Below are 20,464 nucleotides of genomic sequence, written 5' to 3'. Positions count from 1 at the left end.
AGGACAGACAAAATGGGATTTGGGGATCTTGAGAATGGTTTGATTTTTTTTAAGACTTTGCTTTTTCATGGAGGGAGAGTACGAACAGTGTCCACAAGCGACCGCCAAGGTGTCTTTTAGTCGTTTATTACTCCTGCCCTTTTTCCTAAATGAGTGTCGATTGTAGTTTCACGACGACATTTGTCCTTCTTGGGATGGCGGGGGCTCACGCCCTGTTCATGAGGCGTGCTTGCCACGCGCTGAAGTTAATTTTGCTCTGTCGAAAATTTGAGGTTTGCTGCCGCCTAACCGTTGAAAATGGGGTTGTTATACTCATACGATTAAACTAATGCTAAAAGTTCGACCAAAAAAATAATAATAATAATTCTAAGAGATTCTCTTCTGAACCCAAAAAAAAAAAAAAAAATTCTAAGAGGTGAAATACATATTTATCCCATCAATTCATCTGAAGAGAAAATCATCTTGAGTTTCTTGATTTTCTTGGTGCAAGACATTCAAAATTATTCTAGTGTTGAAGAATTTTTGTTAGACTTTAGTTTTCAACATGTCTTTAAGGATTGGACGTGCAAAAAAAGATAGCCCTAACATTTTTTTTTGGTCGAAAGATATATCTAATATAAAAAGGGGGGAAAAGACAAAACTATGGAAAAAAAAAAACAAAAACTCACCCACCAACTCTCAACCAAAATGACAAAAAAAAAAAAAAAACTCTCAACCAAAATGACAAAAAAAAAGAAAATTTTGTGGATTAAGCGACATCAACCTCACCCTATTCCCCCTCCAAAGGAATTTTCTTTTGCATGCAAATCATTTTACCAATATGAAACTCATGCGCTGCTTTGCCAAAACAAACCTGTATCCGAGTATCCATCGTCCGAGAATCGCCAGTCGAAGTATCGAGTTCTCACAGGCCGAATCCTGAGTTTGAGGCTGGATAGGGACCCAAATTCGCGCCCCGGAACCCGAATCTAGTATACCTACACCGATATGTCGGGTTTTCGGGTCTAGAGGCAAGGGCCTCGACTCTGGGATCAAGTGGCTCTAATCTAGAAGCTGTAATTGAGTTTTACTATCGATGACGAAGTCCTTAGTCTAGATCTTGATCTCGGGTTTAGGGTCAGAGGTCTCGGGTCCTAGGTAGGGCATCCCAAGGCCAAGGTCGAGGTCCTAAGTTCTACGTCGAGATGCCAAGCGTGCAGCTTAGCCAACACGGCTCGAGACTCCGATTTAGGTGTTGGTCGACTAGGATTTAGGCGCTGATGAAGCCGTAGAGCCAGAAACCTAGATATGGGCTATGGAGAGACTCCGGTTCCGACACTCGGGTTGAACTCTAGACGATTGAGATGGTCGACGACAACGGCGGAGACCAAAATAAGCTCCACATACGATTCTCGCTCTTCAAAAGCGAATGTGGGTGCAAAGGTTTCAAACATCTTAAAAATGTGATCTTTCATCCATGCCTCGTCTCTCAATGATTCTATCCATACGATCGGAGATCGTATAAGAATCTTAAAACACAATATTTGGATTGTCTTAGCCAGCTACCCTTTCTTTTCTGGGAGGTGTTTGATGACCAACCTCAAATTAGCTAGTTCTTTTTCTCTTCCATTAAAGTTGCATTAGGAGATAGGAGGACCAATAATGTGATCGGTCCACATTTATGCATAAAAAGGGTATCTAATGTATGGGTTTCAAATAATTATTAATAATTAAATTAGTTTATTTGGCTGATATTTTGATTATCGGAGGAAGTTTTATGGGAGACCGAATTTGAAATGTTCTCTAACTGCAGAGATTTTGTTAAATCCGATATTTCCTAAAATCCAAGATCCTTAACGAACTTTGCAAAATTTTATCTTTAGCAAGTTTGGATTTCCATAAGCTCTTGATTGATAAGATATTCCGAAATAAAACACAATGCGGGCTGGAATATAACGGGAGGACTACGGATACGGTGGAGGAGACAAACGTGAGAAAGAAAGAAGAAGAGGCAGAAAGCAAATGAGGAAACGGGCAGAAATTCACTTCGACCATGGCTTCTTCTCCGATTTCTTCTCCGTCAATCACCTCCATGAGTAGCTAAATTTATTCTGTTGTCTTTGAGTGTAGATGAAACGATACTTCTTGTTTGATTTCTAAACTTTCTATTTAGTTTATGTTATTGCACTTAATTATTTGGGAGAGACTACTTTCATCTATTCTATTCAAGAATTTTATAGTTAAATCAAGTTTATGATTTTGGTTTGTGTGATTCGAATTTCATACCCAAGCAATAGTTTTAATTGCAATTTATGATCATGGTTGATGATAATCTATATTTGATCGAACTATGTGTGCTAAGCTTGGAAAATGAAAGACGATAGTGATCGACAATATAGGTTATAACAAAGTTAGGTCGTGGATTATCTTCGTGATCGTAGTAAGCTTGTAGCTTGTTAGGTTTAATAGTGCAAACAAAGAGGCTAATCAAATAAGAATGTATCGTGGATTCGAGACTCAAAGGCGATAGTTTTCCCGTGATTGTTTACACTTTATTTTTAATTAATAGAATTCTAGCATTATATTAAATTACCAAGTTTTAAAAAAAAAACTCAAATTCGCCCTTATTTTTCCCAAAGGTTCGACCCTTTTTTATCACTATCTGCAGTTAGTAATTAGGGTTTATTTTTTATCACACTACGACACGATCAAATTTTGGCGCCGTTGCGGGGGAAACTTAAGGCACGGTTCTTTATTTATTTATTTATTTTACATGAGTAGTTTAGTTTTGCTATTTTATTTTTATTTTTTTTATTAGCTAGGTAATGCACGGGCGTCGTTCGGTACATCCAACTCTAACAAATTTGGACCAAGAAATTACGAAAGAACGAACATTGAAGGCAGAGGAGGTTGAGTTAGGAGAATATAACACTCTGTCAATGGCCGAACAGCAGAGGCAACCTTTGAGTGATCACTTCACTCCTCCTACATACACATCTAATTCGCAGGTACGAGTCCCAACAATTACATCAACATAGTATGAAATCAAGTCGAGTGTCATTCAGATGCTACCCTCATTCCACGGTCTCAAGAATGAAGAACCTTATAGGCACTTGGATTAGTTTTTGGAGATTTGCTCTACCGTGAAGTTGCGGAACTTGTCCGAGGAGGCATTGAAGCTTATTTTGTTCCCTTTTTCATTAAAGGATAAAGCCAAGCACCGGCTTAAGTCTTTGGATACAGTGGTCACTACATGGGCAGATTTGCAACGCTTATTCTTGAAAAAACACTTTCCCATTGGGGGTACTACCGAGATTAGAAGGGCAATCACGAGCTTCGGTTAGCATGACGGTGAACAGTTTCATGAGATGTGGGAGAGATTCAAAGATTTGTTACGCTCTTGCCCGCATCATGCGGTTCCCGAGTGGCAACTAGTGCAGAGCTTTTATGATGGACTCCATGAGAGGCCCAGACATATGGTGGATGCATCTTGTGGAGGCACCTTTTTGCACAAGAATGAAGACAAGCCATGACAACTGTTTGAGATGCTGAGTGAAAATTCCATGCACCATGTTTCTTCATCACGGAAACAGGGTTACTCAAGTGTTGCAAGAAAGACTCATTATTTGAAGTGGGTCAATTCATGGAAGTGAATTCCAAAGTCTCGAGTGTGGACTTTAAGATTGATGCTTTAACTAGGCGACTTGATCAATTTATTTTCCAAGGATAAAACTCCCAGCAAGAGGCGTATGTTGCACATGATCCATCATACTCTGGCGAGGGTTTAACACAAGGATCGATTTTAGCACAAGAGCAGGTTCAAGCAGCCCAAGGGTTTCATAAGTCTACTAATGATCCTTACTTAAACACCTACAACCCTGGATGGAGAGAGCATCCCAATTTTTCTTGGAGACAGCCACAACAAGGTAACTCTTATAAACCCCAAGTGAATAATTATGCTAATCGCACTCCTTACAATGTGCAGGTTCCACAAGTTCCTCGTCCTACACCAAATGAACAATCTTTTGAAGAAAAGGTACTGCGAACTTTGCAAGGACTAGAGGCTACATCTCAATTACTCCATTCGCACACTCAGTCCATTGCAAAGTCGAAGACTCAAATGGGCCAATTAGCATTAACTATCAATCACGGAGAAGAGGAAAGGTTGCCGAGTCAAGTTGTTGGTAATCCCAATAACCAACCTAATACCCGGGGGCATCATGAGCAAGCAAAGGCGATCATGATCCTACGCAATGGAAAAGAAGTACAAAAGCCCCAAGATCAATCTGTTCTTGATACCGATCCTGAAGCTAAAATATTGAAGGAAGATCCACCCCAAGAAAAGAAGAAAGCAAGAATGACTAGATGGGAAGATGAGCCGGACACGTATGTAACAAAAGCACCATTCCCAGCAGCTCTGAAGTCACCGAACTTGATCTTTGGGGTAAGAAGGGAACGAAGATGGAGGAGATGATAAATCTCTTCAAGCAAGTGCAAATCAACCTTTTTCTCCTTGATGCCATTAAGCAGGTCCCGACATATGCTAAGTTTTGAAGGACTTGTGCACTCACAAACGTAAGTTAAATACTAGTAGCCTGTGAACTGTTCGTTTACCCGCACAAGTTAGTGCCGTACTCTCGTTGAAACATCCTCCTAAAATTAAAGATCCATATACGCCTATCATATCCTGTGTCATTGGTAATGTGGAAATTGAAAGAGCACTACTCGATTTAGGTGCAAATGTGAATATATTGCCTAATTCAGTTTATGAAAATTTTGGTTTGGGTGAGTTAAAGAAAACCAGGGTTATACTTCAACTCGCCAATCGTTCGATTAAAGAACCCAGAGGTTCATTGGAAGATGTTTTAGTAAAAATTGATGACTTATATTTTCCTATTGACTTCTTAGTTCTTGACATGGAGTTGGTGCAGCCAGGAAAACTACCTCCAATTATATTAGGTCATCCATTTCTAAATACTGCTAATGCATGTATAAATTGCGGGTCCGCAACCATGGATTTCTCATTTGGCAATAAAACGCTCCGTCCGAATATTTTCAATGTGGTTTTGAGACCTCAAAGTGAGGAGGATTGTTTTTGTGTGGACTTAATTGATGATGAGGTAGTGAATTGCTTGCCTCGGTGTTTATCGGATGAGTCATTGATTCCCGAGGAGGAAAACATGGTAAAAGAAGTGAGTAATTTAAATGTTCAAGAAAATTCTTGGGTGCCTAGATTTGAATTACTCTCTAAAGTTTCATCTGTACCTCAACCATGTTCTCTTGAGGTGCCTCCTATTTTGGAATTGAAACATTTTCCATCTAATTTGAAATATGTCTTTCTTGGTCCAGATAACACCTTGCCTGTTATTATTGCTTCTAATCTTACCACCGAGCAGGAAAGTCAAGTAATTGAGGTATTTCAAGAGCATAAAGTAGCTATTGGATGGTCATTGGCGGATCTAAAAGAAATCAGCCCATCAATTTGCATGCATCGGATTTATACTGACAATAGCATAGAAGCATTTCGCATTGCACAACGAAGGCTAAACCGAGCATGAAAGAAGTAGTAAAGAATGAAGTGGTCAAGTGGCTTGATGCATGGATTATCTATCCTATTTCTGTTAGTGAATGGGTAAGTCCTACACAAGTGGTTTCTAAGAAAAGCGGCATTAATGTTATTGCTAATGATCAAGGTGATATGATTCCTACTCGTATTACTATAGGTTGGCATGTTTGTATTGATTATCGCAAATTAAATGCCGCCACTAAAAAAGACCATTTCCTTTACCATTTATTAACCAAATTCTTGAAAAGTTAGCAGGGCAGAGCTACTTTTGTTTCCTTGATGCCTACTCAGGTTATAATCAGGTACCTATGTGTCCGGAAGATCAAGTTAAGATGACTTTTATATGTCCCTTTGGTATTTTTGCATTTTGTCGAATGCCATTTGGATTATGCAATGCCCCAGCTACTTTTCAACGCTGCATGATGGCGATTTTCTCAGACATGATTGGTGAGTTTCTAGAGGTTTTCATGGATGATTTCTTTGTTTTTGGTTCCTCTTTTTATATTTGTTTGCAAAATCTTAAGAGGGTGTTACAACACTGTATGGAAGTGAATCTCATCCTTAGTTGGGAAAAGAGTCACTTTATGGTCCAACAAGGTATTGCATTAGGACATATAGTGTCGCAACATGGACTCGAAGTGGACCCAGCAAAGATTGAATTAATTAAAAAACTTCCACATCCCGATTCAGTGAAACGGGGTTAGATCTTTTTTTTGGCATGTTGGGTTTTATAGGCGATTTATTCCACGTTTTAGCAATATCTCTAGACTATTATGTAATTTGCTTGCTAAAGATGCTCCATTTATTTTTTATGATTTTTGTTTGAGTGCTTTTCACAAACTTGTTCGTTACTAACTCAAGCACCAATCATTCAGCCTCCTTATTGGTATTTACCTTTTTGAAATTATGTGTGATGCATCAGATTATGCTGTGGGGGCTGTTTTGGGACAAAGGCTAGACAAGAAGCCTACTGTTATTTATTACGCTAGTAAAACTCTTTCTGCAGCTCAAGTTAATTACACAACTACTGAGAAGGAATTGCTAGCTGTTGTCTTTGCCTTAGAGAAATTTCGTTCTTATTTGTTAGGATCTAAAGTGATAGTTTATTCAGACCATGAAGCTCTGAGACATTTGCTAGCAAAAAAAAGGCACCAAACCAAGATTGATTCGTTGGATTCTATTGCTTCAGGAATTTGACTTGACAATTCAGGATAAGAAGGGCTCGGCAAATGTGGTAGCAGGACATTTATCTCGTATTCCTGTTAATAACCCCACTACCGCCCCTATTCATGATGTGTTTCCAGATAAGCAATTATTTATTATTTCTAATCATTCATCTCCATGGTTTGCTCATATTGGCTATAGATCAGCTTTCAGTTGGATGGTCTAAGCACGAAAAAGACCGATCATAATGGGAATCGCTTTTTAAATAATAGGAGATTATTGGGAAGAGTAGCCCAACAACGTCATCTCGCACCAAAAGAAATGGTTGACTATCAAGAACATCTAGATGCAAGTACTACGTCAGATCCTGCGTCATCTGTTAATGTAGCTTCATCTTTTGAACCATGAGGATGCAGCCTAGAACTCATTGACCAAACGCAGAACCAATGAATTATTGACCAAACTTATGATTCTTGGAGGTACAAGTGAATTCATTGCCTTCACCAATTCAAACCCACATGAATGGGTTGTCAACGCTCCCTGAATATACATTTGCACCAAAAGTTTTCAGAAATTAGCTTACTCTATAATGCCATCTCAGATTGGCCTCAGCGATAGATCTGCATCTATTCATTGAATTCTGTATGATACATGTCAATCAAGAAATCAGCAGGAGGTTGATCGCTTGCCCTATGAGCCAACTAAATGCAAGTGAAAATATCTGAGTCGGCACTAGGATAACAAGAGAATTTGCGAGTGAGCATTCTGTCAAAATCATCTCCGCTTGTTTATTTTCACGCTTTAGCTAATGCAACTGAGAAGGGCGCGCCATGGTGGAGAGACAAACTTTTTCCCCACCAAAGAAAAGAAAGCTTATGAGCATCACGTTCCAACACCGTCAAAAACCAGGATGGCTTATTAAGATATCGCTATCATATGACTGTATTCCTTTACACCTTGTAACTTGATATCCGGTGCCTCTCAGACAGAGTTGACCGAGTTGTCATCACTCGCATCGCTGTCACTGCTGCTGCTGCTCCCGCTACCACTACCGCTCCCGCTGCTACTGCCGGATGAAGACGTCTGACCGTCCCTGCCCTCTGCATTGAGTTGAGCTCTCAGGGCATCTGCTGCATTCTGGCCCTTGTGCCCTTCGTCGCCACTATCGTCCACATCAGCGATCTCGTCATCTGAATCATTGTGACGTGGCTCATTGGCATCAGATCCAAACTCGACCTTTTGTTCAGCATTAGTTTCGTTGTCTGGCGATCCGATGCCAAAGAGTTCGTCGATGTCTATGTCTTGATTTTCCTCAGCTTCGTAATTTTGGGGGCCTGGAGAGGCAGCGGGTGCACTTGATGGATAGGGTGAATGAGTAGCAGCTCCCTTCGCTGCAGGTTTTGGACCTTCGAAACAATGAATAGCAATTCAGCAATCAAGAATCAAGAGAAGGCCAAAACAAGTACCTGACAAAGAAACATTTCATGTTCTACTTAGTTATGCAGTTTTATAGGTATTTAGGCTCTTTATCCCATAGTCAAGTGAGTGACAGGTTTCAGATTTCTATGGCAACACAAATAGATCATCTGATAAAATGTCGAAATTTAATCTTCTGATAACTACCCAAACATTAATAACAAAGGGTGCCAGGGAATGGCCTAAATTCAAAATCAATTACATAACTTCTACTGGATTCCATTCAACGGGAACTAGCTTTTGCCAATGATATAACAGCTTCCGTAGCAATCACTCATCTCAATGCACACGACAATATAAAGCTGGAAAAGATAATACCAAAGAAAGAAAAAGTAACGCTCAAAATACAAAGAAGTCTCTAAACACAGCATACCTGGATTCTGAGGCTCGCCAATATCAATCCGTTCCACCTCAACCTGCACAGGTACCGGAAGAGAGCAATGAATGAGAGAAGCCCGCAGACAAAAAAAAAAAAAAAAATCTACTCTATACTTCGAGTACTACCAGCCCCAGCAACGACATGAATACAATTTCATAAAGGAAGACTGGAGAATGGAGATCTGGTACAGGCAGAACTCAAACGTAAACTTGGAATATCTTCCCTAGTGTGTCGTAGGAAAGAGGTTGGATTTGGAACAAGAGTGGTAGTAGTTGTCAACAGAAGAAAGCTTGATGAAATTGAGTTTAGTCAGTTCTATATATTATGCCATTCAAACGAAAAACAGGGAGAAGAAAAACCAATAGAACACTGCAGATACAATGACTCCTGAGCTAGATGGGCAGCAGCTCTCATTGATAGGACAAAGACCAGGCCTTTGAAGTGATGATATAGTAATTGTACAGTAGTTAGGAGCAAAGACTTCCTCTGCCATTGGTGTGCTTTGCTCGGCCCGGTGAATGAATGCAGTGAATGAACGAAGGAAAGCAATCCACATTAAGGAGTTTATGTCGGAAATGTATTAAAGTTTGAGAATGTGAATGATGAGATATGACTACGAAATGTTATCTGTGTCCGTAGGAAGTTGCAGTATGCCATAAGCATGATCACACAAATACAAGACTCTAAATGAAAAGAGTAAAAATAAATTGCGAATGGTAAATTGTATACAGAACATACAAATGCTGTTTTGGTGATTATTTCCATATCCGCGTTGTCAGGATATTAATTTTGCCATTCCAGGATGCAATGTAGCACACAACCAGAGAAGTGATCCAAATGCAGATTGCTGATGAAAGAGCATCCCATGTATGAGATACTTTGAAAAATCATTTTACCAATACTGCTTTATTTGTTGTTTGAGAAACTAAATTTAAGCTTTTCAACTTAGTCATGCGATGTTGCTTATATTCTCAAGATGGTCCTCACATCCAACCACTCAGTTCAACCAAAGATCCCGTATCCATATCACGCCGACATCATTCAAGTTTTGCCCTTTATCAAGGTATTGTCAACTTCTTTCCCATGAGATGTACTAGATATCAAGCCCGAACTAATGGTACTCCTGAAACTCAGGGTACAAAACTCGTGCCTGTTTTCCCCATTTCCTTTAAATTCTGGAAATCACATGTCCTATATAACTAACATTGGTACACACTCCAATGTCAGATTTTACACTGCCAGAATCAAAAGTACATATCCATGGACACACAATACAAGCCAACTCAAGTTAACGATTAGAACTTTCTACTTGAATTGATAAGGCGTAGAACTTTTTCTTTCAGGATTTTTTGGAGAGACTGACAGCTACTAAAATGGAGATCCTACTCAGGATTCATTCATAGCCTACATGATTGAGTGCTAGATTGAATCAACGAAAAAGCAACATCATATAGCTGAGTTTAAAAAGATTAATGATCGTTGAATTTGCCAATTTCTTCTATCAAGCCTCTCAATCCATCGTCACAGTAACTAGAGAAGAAGAAAGATTTACTATCCCTATCCAATGAGCAGATCTTAAATGCATAAATGTTTTATAAGCTATCCTAAACATCTATTCAACATCTACGTAACCGAATCTTAAGATAGTCTTAATATATTAAAAATCTGATGAAAGGAAAAATTTATGAAAAGATTGTTTCAACACACTTTGTCAAAATCAAAACTAGGAAACCAAGTAGGATCGGAGACAAATATAGTTATACAAGAAAGAGCAAATACTAAGTAGATAAGCATCACAAATATGCATAAAAGTATCTAAAATTAATAAGAACTTCCAAACTAGATTTTATTTCGAAAGCGAAAGAGCCAACTTGATTTATCTCACAAATAAATATACAATTTATGCTGTTTCCTTTTTTTTTTTTTGGGCTTTCTCCTGGACTGTATCCAGGAACTTGGCCATGACCCATGAACCACAAATGCCGGCGGCAATCCAAAATGGCCAGCTGTTTAAACTTCGCGTGCTGAAACAACACAAATCCTTATTGACCATAACCTACTTAAGATCATGATAATATCTTAGTTTCAAGACCATAAAAGTCAATACTACTAGAGACAAGAAGTGAGACCAGCATGACTTACAATATGAAGTCTTTGCTAAAGACATCAGACTATTATGGCTGGACTTCATTTCAAAAAGCCACCAATTTACCCAGAAAGGTAGAACATGATACACTGTTGATCACATATGGATTTCCAACTATGCTTATAATGTCACACGATGTGCAACTCAAGGGCCAGTTCACTTTCTGTCAGAACAAAGAAATACAAGTGCTTGAAAGCAAAGTGAGACATCACACCAATCTGGCATATCATTCAGTCAGACATAGAAAGGTCAATCTCTAAGCCAAATAGCCAACAAGAGAATGACAATTCAAGGATCAGACATGGAGTACTAGAAGCAACAAAACTGAAAGCCGAGGATAACAACAGGAAATTGAATACTAGCACACAAATGCACTCTAATCCATCATAAGCAGTCAAACTTTCACAAAACTTCATTCACATGGGAGGCCTAGTTGAGTAGGTTCAACGAGATAAAGGGTTCATACAGCAATACATTATGCAATGAATCATACTGACAACAAGATGTACGACATTCTTGTTTTTAAGAAAACTTGAGACCCCTGGAGTCTCTTCATCCATCCTCTGTTAACTACCAGTCCTTGTAATCACACAACATAGTCATAATGGATCAATCTCTCCCTAAGCATAATGATTTTGATTATTTAACAGAATAATTAGAATCAGCAAAGACAAACAACAGTTTACTTATTCTTTACCAAAAAAAAAAAAAAAAACAACAGTTTACTTATTACTTTATCAAAAAAAAAAAAAAGACAACAGTTTACTTATCTCTCTTTACCCAAAAAAAAAGACAACAGTTTACTTATCTCTAATCCATATTCTCTACGTTCAAGGAGACAGATCACTCTTTTTAATAAGCCAAATAATTAGTAACTGACTAACGTAACTAAGCAATTGGACTCACCGGAACGGCTGGAAATGTATTTCGAGACGAATGCAATGGTTTTCCAACCTTTGCCACAGGAGATAACCGAGGCTCTACTGCTGGCCCAGAATGAACGGCTGCAGAAGCGGCAGAAGAAGCAGCCGCCACAGACTCACCAGGAAGGCGAACGTGACGCAGCTGCTTCACAGCTCGATGGAGTCGTTCCAATCGGAAGGTCTCACCATCGAAGAACAACGCAGCATCGTGCTCCTTGTAATCTTCACTACTACCCTCAAATGCCACTTTGGCCCTTCCTAGTTGATTATTTTGAAACTCCACAGAAACCCGATTCTCCTTATTCTTTTGCAGCGTACCCAGCTTCGTCTTATCGATAGAAGCAGGTTTAAATTCATCTGGAGAAATGCATATCGAACAAAAGATGAAGAAAGAGTTACTAGCAATGAATACATTGCATCACTACAACTTATTACATACACATATCATTTTAGAAATTCACACACTACATCAACTTCCTAGTTCCTGCTATCCAACCATTCTCGACAAGAATGAATCAGACATTCTCAATCGCTTTGAATATTTTATATAAAAGGGGGGAAATGACTAAAGGAACACCTTATTCAAACTAACATACAGAGCAATCATCTCTTCTCCATCTCCTCCACCAATCTCTGATCCTTTGAATTTACGGGCAAACCGATAATCTCTTCAACCAATCACAACAATGCCAACACCCATGATCATCTCAGGCAAACAAGACAGGCCCCGTGATAAAATGGGGAAGTCTAAACACTTACATCGGAGGGTACAGTACTTGTTGGGAGAATCGTGCTTGAAGGAGGGGCCGAGGGTCAGATTGTACCAGCGATCGGGCTGAGGAGCTGTCCTGGGCTCGTCCCTGTCCTTGGCCATTTTTCTTTTCGCTCTTCTGCGTCAGCGAGAGAAGATCAAGACGACCCACTTGCCCTGCTTCGTCTTGTTCAATCAAGAAGGGAATCTGAGACGACCCGGACGGGACCCACCACCTCCTGCCCACATGTCAGAAGGCGAGTGGCCAGGCACGGGATGCCCTCAGCCGCACTGCCAGTAGTGGGAGGAGGAGGAGGAAGAAGAAGAAGAAGTAAAGGCGAGAGAGGACGAAAGGGTTTTTCAAGTGGGGAAGAAGGTGGAGAAAGATGGAAAGCAAATAAATTATACGAGGGATCATCCGTCTACGTGAACGACCATCCATATCCGTGGGCTTTCTCGGCCATGTTCTTGACTTGATGTCGGTGATCGATCATCTCCGATAAAAATCAAATCTTTGACAAAAATGTTGCGAATCCCTGGCAGAAATTACCTTCATCCCATCATGAGGAGTCGGTCTACTTTTTCGGTCAATGCAGTCGTACCTTACTACCGGTCATTGCCTCATTGGTATTTATTGAGTTTCGGAACATCCATGAGTTTTGGTCAATCTTGTTCAAATTTGCAAAAGACAATTGCTTTTGCATTCTTTTCGTGATGCTTGATTTCGTCCCCCACCTTAGGCAAATATGTATGTGGTCAATAATCCACTAAAACTGAGATAGAAAACGGGGTTGTAATCACATTGTCACCTTCGGGAGACGGCGATAGATCGTGAATGATTTCTAAAAATAAGTTGCATCCTTTAAGAGCATCGACAACGATTAAACTTCTTTCCTTGTTGTAACTTTTTTATTCTGTTTTAATTTGTTAATTTTCAGATTTCCTTTTTTATACCTATTATTTTATTGGCATTCGATACATTCCTCAATTTTCTTTCTTAGCATTGCAAATATTGATAAGTCTGAATATTTTTTAATCTTTGACTATATTCGGATCTTATAGCGCTTGTGAGAATACAAGTTATGTCATATATACATTTTATTTTGGTCCAAATGTCATGTATACCTTTGAAAACATGTACTTTTATACTAAATTAGATCAAATTTTAACCACTAAGATAAACAGTACGAAGATTTGTAACATGAACCCAACCCTATCCATAAAACATCATCCTAACCCATCCACACAGGTATTTCTATCCATCGGCACAGTGCCTATCCACAACTCCATGTTCCTCACGTGCCACGTGAAGTCATAGTCCACAATCCCACCCAAGCACCCGAGTTTCCTCAATGACTCAGCAAGTTGATCCATAGAGTCGCCCATTTTCCAGAGGCTGTAATTTAAGGAGAAAGATTGCTACGGATTAGAGCCCGCATTATGTTGGGATGGGTTAGGCCCGGATCGAATATAAGTTGTTAAAATTATGTTGCATAAAAATTAGTAAAGTTGGCTCATTAGGGTCACACTATTTTCGGTCAACCTAAACTCGATTCGATCTTACTCATCCATTTCACGGACCTACCCATAATAATTGTGACAACACATTTTCTTGCGTTGCTTTGAAGATTTGGAGAGTGATTTGAAACAACTTAAAAAGCACACGTCGCCCTTTGCTTGTATCAAAATCTCAAATTATATAACCCAAGCTGATTGTTTTTAAATGAATTCACATGCATTATGTGAAGAGTTAAAGAAGCAAGAACCGATGCACGTGTGCTGCTCTCACTTTTCATCATTGAATTCTTCTAGCTCCCAAATTTTCTTGTCCAACTACCATTTTCTACTGCAAAATAACTTTTTTTTTTTCAATCTCTTTTGTTTTTAAAATGTGAAATTATTTGCGACGGTACGATAACATGAACAAGAGCTTCCTTCGTACCTCGGCACAGCTTTCATTGGAAAAACGACAAGCGAAATCATTCATCGGCTAAGATCAAAGTTCGGGACCAATCAGAATAAAGTTCGATTTTTTCTTTTTTAACTTTTCTTCAACTTCTTCTTCTTTCTTCTACCTGAAATGAGAGTCTTGTGAATCTTTTCTTCTTTCTTCCTCTCGGCGAATCGCGACAAAGAAGGTAACTTCACCGAAGCAGAGCCGAAATCTCGTGTTCCGCTTCGGCTCGCGGGATTCTCTGGGTTTTCCTCTCTCTCTCGATCTGTATCTGTGAGCTCTTTCTCTCTTACTCTCCGGCTCTGTCTGTGTGTGGCGTTGTGTATGGTGGGTGTTGAGGTGTTGCAGACCTGATCAAGCTGCTTCTTTTTCTTTTCTTTGGTGGTGATTGTCATAGTTTTCGTTCCAAGCAGGTTAATTTCGTCGAATGTTCTCGTTTTTTTTAATAAAAAAAAAAATCACGGTCCAGAGAGGAAGATGGTCTTTTGTTTCTCTGTGTTTCTCTGGAATTCGACAATGGTCAATTGCTTTGACCCAGCTCACGATCATTCTGGGAATTCAATTCGAATAGATCAAGCATCAACATTCCGCTCGCGCTTCTCGAGTGGTGGAAATGATACATAAGTTCTTTTTTGTCCTGCATATCCTCGGTTTGGGTCGTTCTGTTGTTTACTACTTACACTGGTTTTATTAATTGTTCGGTGTCGGAGGCGAAATCTTTTATCAGTGGGCCGAGAATAAAAGATTGTGTAAGGGATAAAGAGAATCCATGTGAATTTCATACGCTGAAGTTTAAAATTACCAAAAGTCAAACCATTCACGTAATTCTTTGTTTATGCTTCGATTTGTTCGTGAGATTGTAACACGCCCTGAATCCGATAGTGGTCTGTTATTGCAATTCATGGTGTAGTTTATCAGTTAGTGTTGATCCACTCACATCTCTAATCTTACTGTTGAATGGATTTTACTTTAGCCTCTCTGTTTCTGATCTGCAGAAGGTACTTTAGCTTTACAAAAGACGCTGCATTTCAGTATATTTGCTTCGTATTTGGAGTAGTCATTGACCTTCCAGGTGTCTAATTGATTTCTTTTTTCGGACTTTGAATATCCTTTCGAAAGCTTAGAAATTGCTCCTTTCAAGAGACCTTTTGATTCTTTTCTTTAAAAGATCTCTTCTTTGATGCATTTCAGGGGGGAAATTCTGGTGATTCATCCACACTGCAACACTGTTTTTGAGGTAGCCGGAGGGTGCTCGAAGAAAAGATGTTTCGAGTGCTGGCGGAAGTATACCAAGATGGTATGAAAACCAGCGGCCAAGATTTGCTAAGTGCAATAATCCCCTTATTGAAACTTCTGTCCCTCACGGTTATAGGACTGATTCTTGCACATCCAAAAAAGCAAATTATTCCAAGGGCGACGTTTAAGCTTCTCAGCAAACTTGTATTTGCTCTTTTCTTGCCATGCCTTATCTTCACTGAGCTGGGCGAAAGCATGACACTTGAGAATATTATGCAGTGGTGGTTCATCCCTGTTAATGTGTTGGTGACTACCATAGTTGGTTGCATTCTGGGTTACATAGTGGTCATTATATGTCGACCTCCCCCACAGCTCAATAGATTCACCATAATTATGACTGCATTTGGGAATTCAGGAAATCTACCTCTTGCTGTTGTTGGATCTGTCTGTCATACTAAAGACAACCCATTTGGAGCTCATTGCCACTCAAGAGGGGTAGCTTACGTCTCATTTGCTCAGTGGGTTGCAGTAATCCTTGTTTACACTCTGGTTTACCACATGATGGAGCCTCCAATGGAGTTCTATGAGATTGTTGAGGAAGGGACAGAGATTGGGGAACAGCCTTCTGTTAATGACACCAGCAGGCCTCTGCTTGTGGATGCTGAATGGCCTGGCATCGAGGATAAGGAAACTGAGCATTCAAAGACACCCTTCATTGCTAAGATTTTCAACAGCATATCTAGTGTCTCGCAGGGCACTCTTTCTGATATTGATCTCACTGGCGAAACTGGTGGTAATAGTAGTCCCAGGTCGATCAGGTGTTTGGCTGAGCCAAAAATGGTCAGGAGGATCAGAATTGTCGCAGAACAGACACCGATACAGCACATACTTCAACCCCCAACCATCGCTTCACTATTGGCAATTATTGTTGGGATGGTGCCTCAGATAAAAGCTTTTTTCTTTGGATACGATGCTCCTTTATCTTTTCTCACCGACAGCTTAGAGATTTTAGCCGGGGCAACGGTGCCATCTGTGATGCTTATTCTGGGTGGTATGCTTGCAGAGGGTCGTCCAAATGATTCTACTCTTGGTATCCGAACTACTATCGGTGTATCTGTTGCAAGGCTCTTGGTGCTTCCAGTCCTGGGGATAGGTATTGTGACGTTGGCTGATAAGCTAAATTTGCTTGTTCATGGAGATGCGATGTATAAGTTCGTTCTGTTGTTGCAATACACGACTCCAAGTGCCATTCTTTTGGGAGCAATAGCCAGCTTGAGAGGTTATGCAGTTCAAGAGGCTTCAGCGCTTCTGTTTTGGCAGCATGTGTTTGCTCTCTTTTCCCTTTCCCTGTATATTGTCATCTACTTTAAGCTTCTTTCATACATATGACTCAGGCATCCGCAGGTCCATCCGCTTAATGATCAGTATTTGTGCCACAACTTGTGATTAGATATGTGGTCTGTGCTCAATTAATACTTATGTTTGACGATGCAGGCAACCAATGCTCTTAGTAGCATTCTAATGAAGTAAGGTTGTTATCTTATGAATCCTTCTATAGATTTTTAATCCAATGCTCATGGGTGAAATCCAAATGTGCAGATGATTCCGTTTTCCTTTTTACGTCCTTTTGATCATTGAAATGTTACATCTCTTCATCCTTTAGGAAGGATCAGATGTTGATCTTCAGCTTGCTTCTACTTGAGCCTTACGTACTTTAAGCTATTTGACAACCTTTTTCTCGTTCGGAAAGAAAGCCAATAAAAAAAAGGCTATAACGACTAGATGGTCTGCATATTTTGGACTTGGGGTGGATAAATTTGTTGGGACCTCCCTGATGGTGATGTTTATTTAACCTTTAAAAGTAATCCTTTGTCTGTACCATGTGCTATTGTTTGACAGCATTGTAGACATTGCATGATGACCCATTTGTGTGTATTGATCTCACAATTAATAACTTCATGAACTTTTTGACTCGCCACTACTTGTTGTATGAATATGTACTTTCTGGTAGAAGACAACATGTACCATGAGATCTTTCTTTTCCATGGCTATCGATGGAAAGGACCATGCAACTGTCAAATTGATTGCATTTCCGGCGTATCCAGTGGATACAGGACATTACGGTAGCTCTGGAAACAGATGGCAACATGTATATTTCGAGTTTGTTACCTGTTCAAGGTCTGCCGGTCGTTTGAACCAGCCTAGGAATGAAACGCTCATGTGGAATGATGGGCAAAGGCACTGCTCTTCTGCCATCTGTGCGGCTGATGAAAGCAATTTCATTGCGATTAGGTCGTCAGGAGACCCCGCGGCATGCGGTATGTTCAGGTTGAAGCTGGTAAGTGGAGGGTGGAAAAGTTGCTCCGGTTGATGCATTGCTTGTAAACGAAGCCATGAGATCCTTTTGCGAAGCTTAAATCGCTTGTCCGAAATATAAGTAAAGAATTACCAACTTACCGCATAAATTACGCGTGAGTGAATACTTCTGCCCTTCCGAATCTCCTACCTTCGCTGAGACGAAGCACTGAAATGCCAACTGCCCAGAAGGAACTTTCTTCTATATACGCAATTGGTTGTTGACATCATCCAAACATTAAACTCCAAGAACCTCGAACGACCAGTAATTCATAAATAGGCTACAAATCTTACTAAATTCGAGAAAGGTGAAATCCTCCTGTTATCCCATAGTTTCTAGAGGGATTAATCTTGTTGAAGTATTGTCCAATGTCACTTGACAATGGGTCTTAAATGCATCGATACAATGACTTTAGGGTAGAACTTTCTAATATGGTATTAAAGCCGGTGCTATCACTTTCACAAATGCCCGTTTACCAATCCCCCCCCTCCCCCCCTTTAATCAAATTCCACATGCCTCGTGAGAGGAGGTGCTGAAGTATTGTCTCGCACTTACTTCAATTTTACCCTCTCCCCTCCTCCACCGTCGAATCCTTCATGAAACATAACCAATAATTAGATCTTCATTGTTGAAAGACCCCGAGTATACATACCATTTGAGAAGGAGAAGTTATTCATTAATTAAACCTATATTTTCTTGAAAAAGGCGCTCTACCTACGGGAACTGTTTATGATATTTTAAAGTAGGCGGGGTTTGTTTTTACAGAATTTCGTCTTAATTAAAGGAAAGTCAATTAATGAAATGCAAAAGAAGAGGGTGTGGGTGATTCGTATATATAGTTTTGTCTAAGTTTTTTCTTCAAAAGACCCGAATTCGTGTGGGACTCGGTTTGAAAATTTACTCAAACGATCGATATGGAAAAAGTTATGCATGATGAGGCGTCTTGATATTTTTTTGTAAACACTTCATGGATAATTTTAATTTTTGTCAATTCCAACATGATGATTTAAAAGGAAAAGATAATCTCATTTATATGCAGTTGATTTGATTAAAAATTTACCTGTTAACGTTTTAAGTTAGAGAATGTAACCGTAATGATTTTTTGGGGAATTCTCTATAGAGGGTCTTTATAGCGATATGCACGACAAAAGCGTAAGATTATAAATAAGTGATCATGTTAAAAAAATCACACTTGTCGGAATACCTACTCGACAATTGAACCATAAATTCGCTCGACACCCTAGAATAGAATTAGGTTTCTCGATTTTTTTTTTCTCTTCGACGGAAGTAGTTTCTACGGGAGTTGATTCCAACATTAAAAAAGAAAACGTAATGCCCGCAATAAATAGATAAAAATGTGAATGCTTAAATATGTCAACTAGATTCTACGTAAAAATACAAAAAAAGGCCATCACTTTAAATTACAATTGATTTGCAATAGATTGGTTAGGGCTATTTTGCCTTTTTGATGAAAGTTGGGTAAATATAGACATATATATGAGGTGGAAAATAATGCCGTCCTAAAGAATTTGTGAACTCCTTTTCACAATTTTTTATTTTTTTATTTTATTTTTTTAATGAAATTTTAATTTTAATTTTATTTACTTTTTTTTTTGCTTTTTCTTTTTTTTTTTGTCCGGTCGCCGGCCACAGGAGAGCTTGAACTACCTCTAGAAAATTCAAAGAATGGTTTTGTAATATAGTTTCCGACTTAACAAATTATGATGGCTTGCACACACATTGCACCTGCCCGAGTACGAATATTATGTGATCTTAATTTTGTTTTTACTTCAAAATATAGAGTCACATATTTTTCAGATAATCGATAAACGTTCTATATAAATGAATCACTTAAAGCTAGTATAGCACCCTAAACCAAAAAGGGAAATAATAACCTTACAAATTACCTCTAGAAAGTTCTAATGTGAATAAGATTAAAAAAAATAAAAAAAATAAAATCATTGGCCGATGCCATCGTTGAGTTACAAAAGCGGCTTATGTACCATTCCATAAAAGTATTACATAGAGAATAAAGATCCACCATAGCATGTAAGTACATTGTTTTGTGAAATTATTTACTCTTGTATGATTACGTACAAATTATTGATATATCATACTTAGGGTGGCAATTCATAGCATTCGATGAAGTCTGTATAAATTTTTTTTTTGTGAGTTTTTACTTGTTGTTGTCATTAATCTTACCCCACTATCATTGATAAATTAGGCCTGTATAAAATCCTATTTATCTTCACAAGTTAAGGTAATATTAACTAGACATAATATAATAATAAATGAATTAACTTGATCATATCGATTTCATCCCTTAATATAACTAAATTTACAATTAGACCGATGCATTGCATGGATTTTTTTCTTCTTAATATAAGGGACATCGATCAAACTTTATTTATAGGCTTGGCGGTTGGAAAAAGAATCGACCTAATTTTTCTTACATAGTCCATGTTATTTTCTATTTACCAGTTATTTTTTGGTGAGAACAGCATTACATGATTCCTTTTTTTTGGGATAACTAT

The 20,464-nt window shown here is 39.0% G+C and overlaps 2 protein-coding genes across 5 annotated transcripts; one reads left to right on the top strand and one right to left on the bottom strand.

Moving 5' to 3' along the window:
* Positions 1–7,411: 7,411 nt before the first annotated feature.
* Positions 7,412–12,866, bottom strand: LOC115740034 (ell-associated factor Eaf). The gene is made up of 4 exons (XM_030673385.2): positions 12,393–12,866; positions 11,617–11,990; positions 8,559–8,601; positions 7,412–8,115 (listed from the first exon to the last, which is right to left on the bottom strand). Exons 1-4 carry the CDS (start codon positions 12,505–12,507, stop codon positions 7,691–7,693), a joined length of 957 nt encoding a protein of 318 aa, XP_030529245.1. The 5' UTR covers positions 12,508–12,866; the 3' UTR covers positions 7,412–7,690.
* A 1,578-nt stretch (positions 12,867–14,444) lies between these two features.
* Positions 14,445–17,117, top strand: LOC115740013 (protein PIN-LIKES 2). Of its 4 annotated transcripts, XM_048278611.1 has the most exons (3): positions 14,447–14,611; positions 15,334–15,410; positions 15,530–17,117. In XM_048278611.1, exon 3 carries the CDS (start codon positions 15,602–15,604, stop codon positions 16,961–16,963), a length of 1,362 nt encoding a protein of 453 aa, XP_048134568.1. In that variant the 5' UTR covers positions 14,447–14,611; positions 15,334–15,410; positions 15,530–15,601; the 3' UTR covers positions 16,964–17,117. The 4 variants fall into 4 exon arrangements, with proteins under 4 accessions (XP_030529214.1, XP_048134568.1, XP_030529212.1 ...); XM_030673354.2 differs by lacking the exon at positions 15,334–15,410 and having other exon boundaries at positions 14,445–14,583; positions 15,531–17,117; XM_030673352.2 differs by lacking the exon at positions 15,334–15,410.
* Positions 17,118–20,464: the final 3,347 nt, after the last annotated feature.

Source organism: Rhodamnia argentea, chromosome 5 (assembly GCF_020921035.1).
Source record: "Rhodamnia argentea isolate NSW1041297 chromosome 5, ASM2092103v1, whole genome shotgun sequence".
NCBI classification, from domain to species: domain Eukaryota; kingdom Viridiplantae; phylum Streptophyta; class Magnoliopsida; order Myrtales; family Myrtaceae; genus Rhodamnia; species Rhodamnia argentea.
The sequence above is the reverse complement of the archived record's forward strand: the minus strand, read 5'-3'. Positions and strand labels throughout refer to the sequence as shown.

Excerpts from the sequence above, each read along its gene's own strand:
- LOC115740034 (XM_030673385.2), bottom strand. The coding sequence starts at position 12,507 with ATGGCCAAGGACAGGGACGAGCCCAGGACAGCTCCTCAGCCCGATCGC. Across the intron at positions 11,991-12,392 it reads CAAGTACTGTACCCTCCGAT|ATGAATTTAAACCTGCTTCT; the intron begins GTAAGTGTTTAG and ends GCATTTCTCCAG. Across the intron at positions 8,602-11,616 it reads ATACATTTCCAGCCGTTCCG|GTTGAGGTGGAACGGATTGA; the intron begins GTGAGTCCAATT and ends GTACCTGTGCAG.
- LOC115740013 (XM_030673354.2), top strand. The coding sequence starts at position 15,602 with ATGTTTCGAGTGCTGGCGGAAGTATACCAAGATGGTATGAAAACCAGC.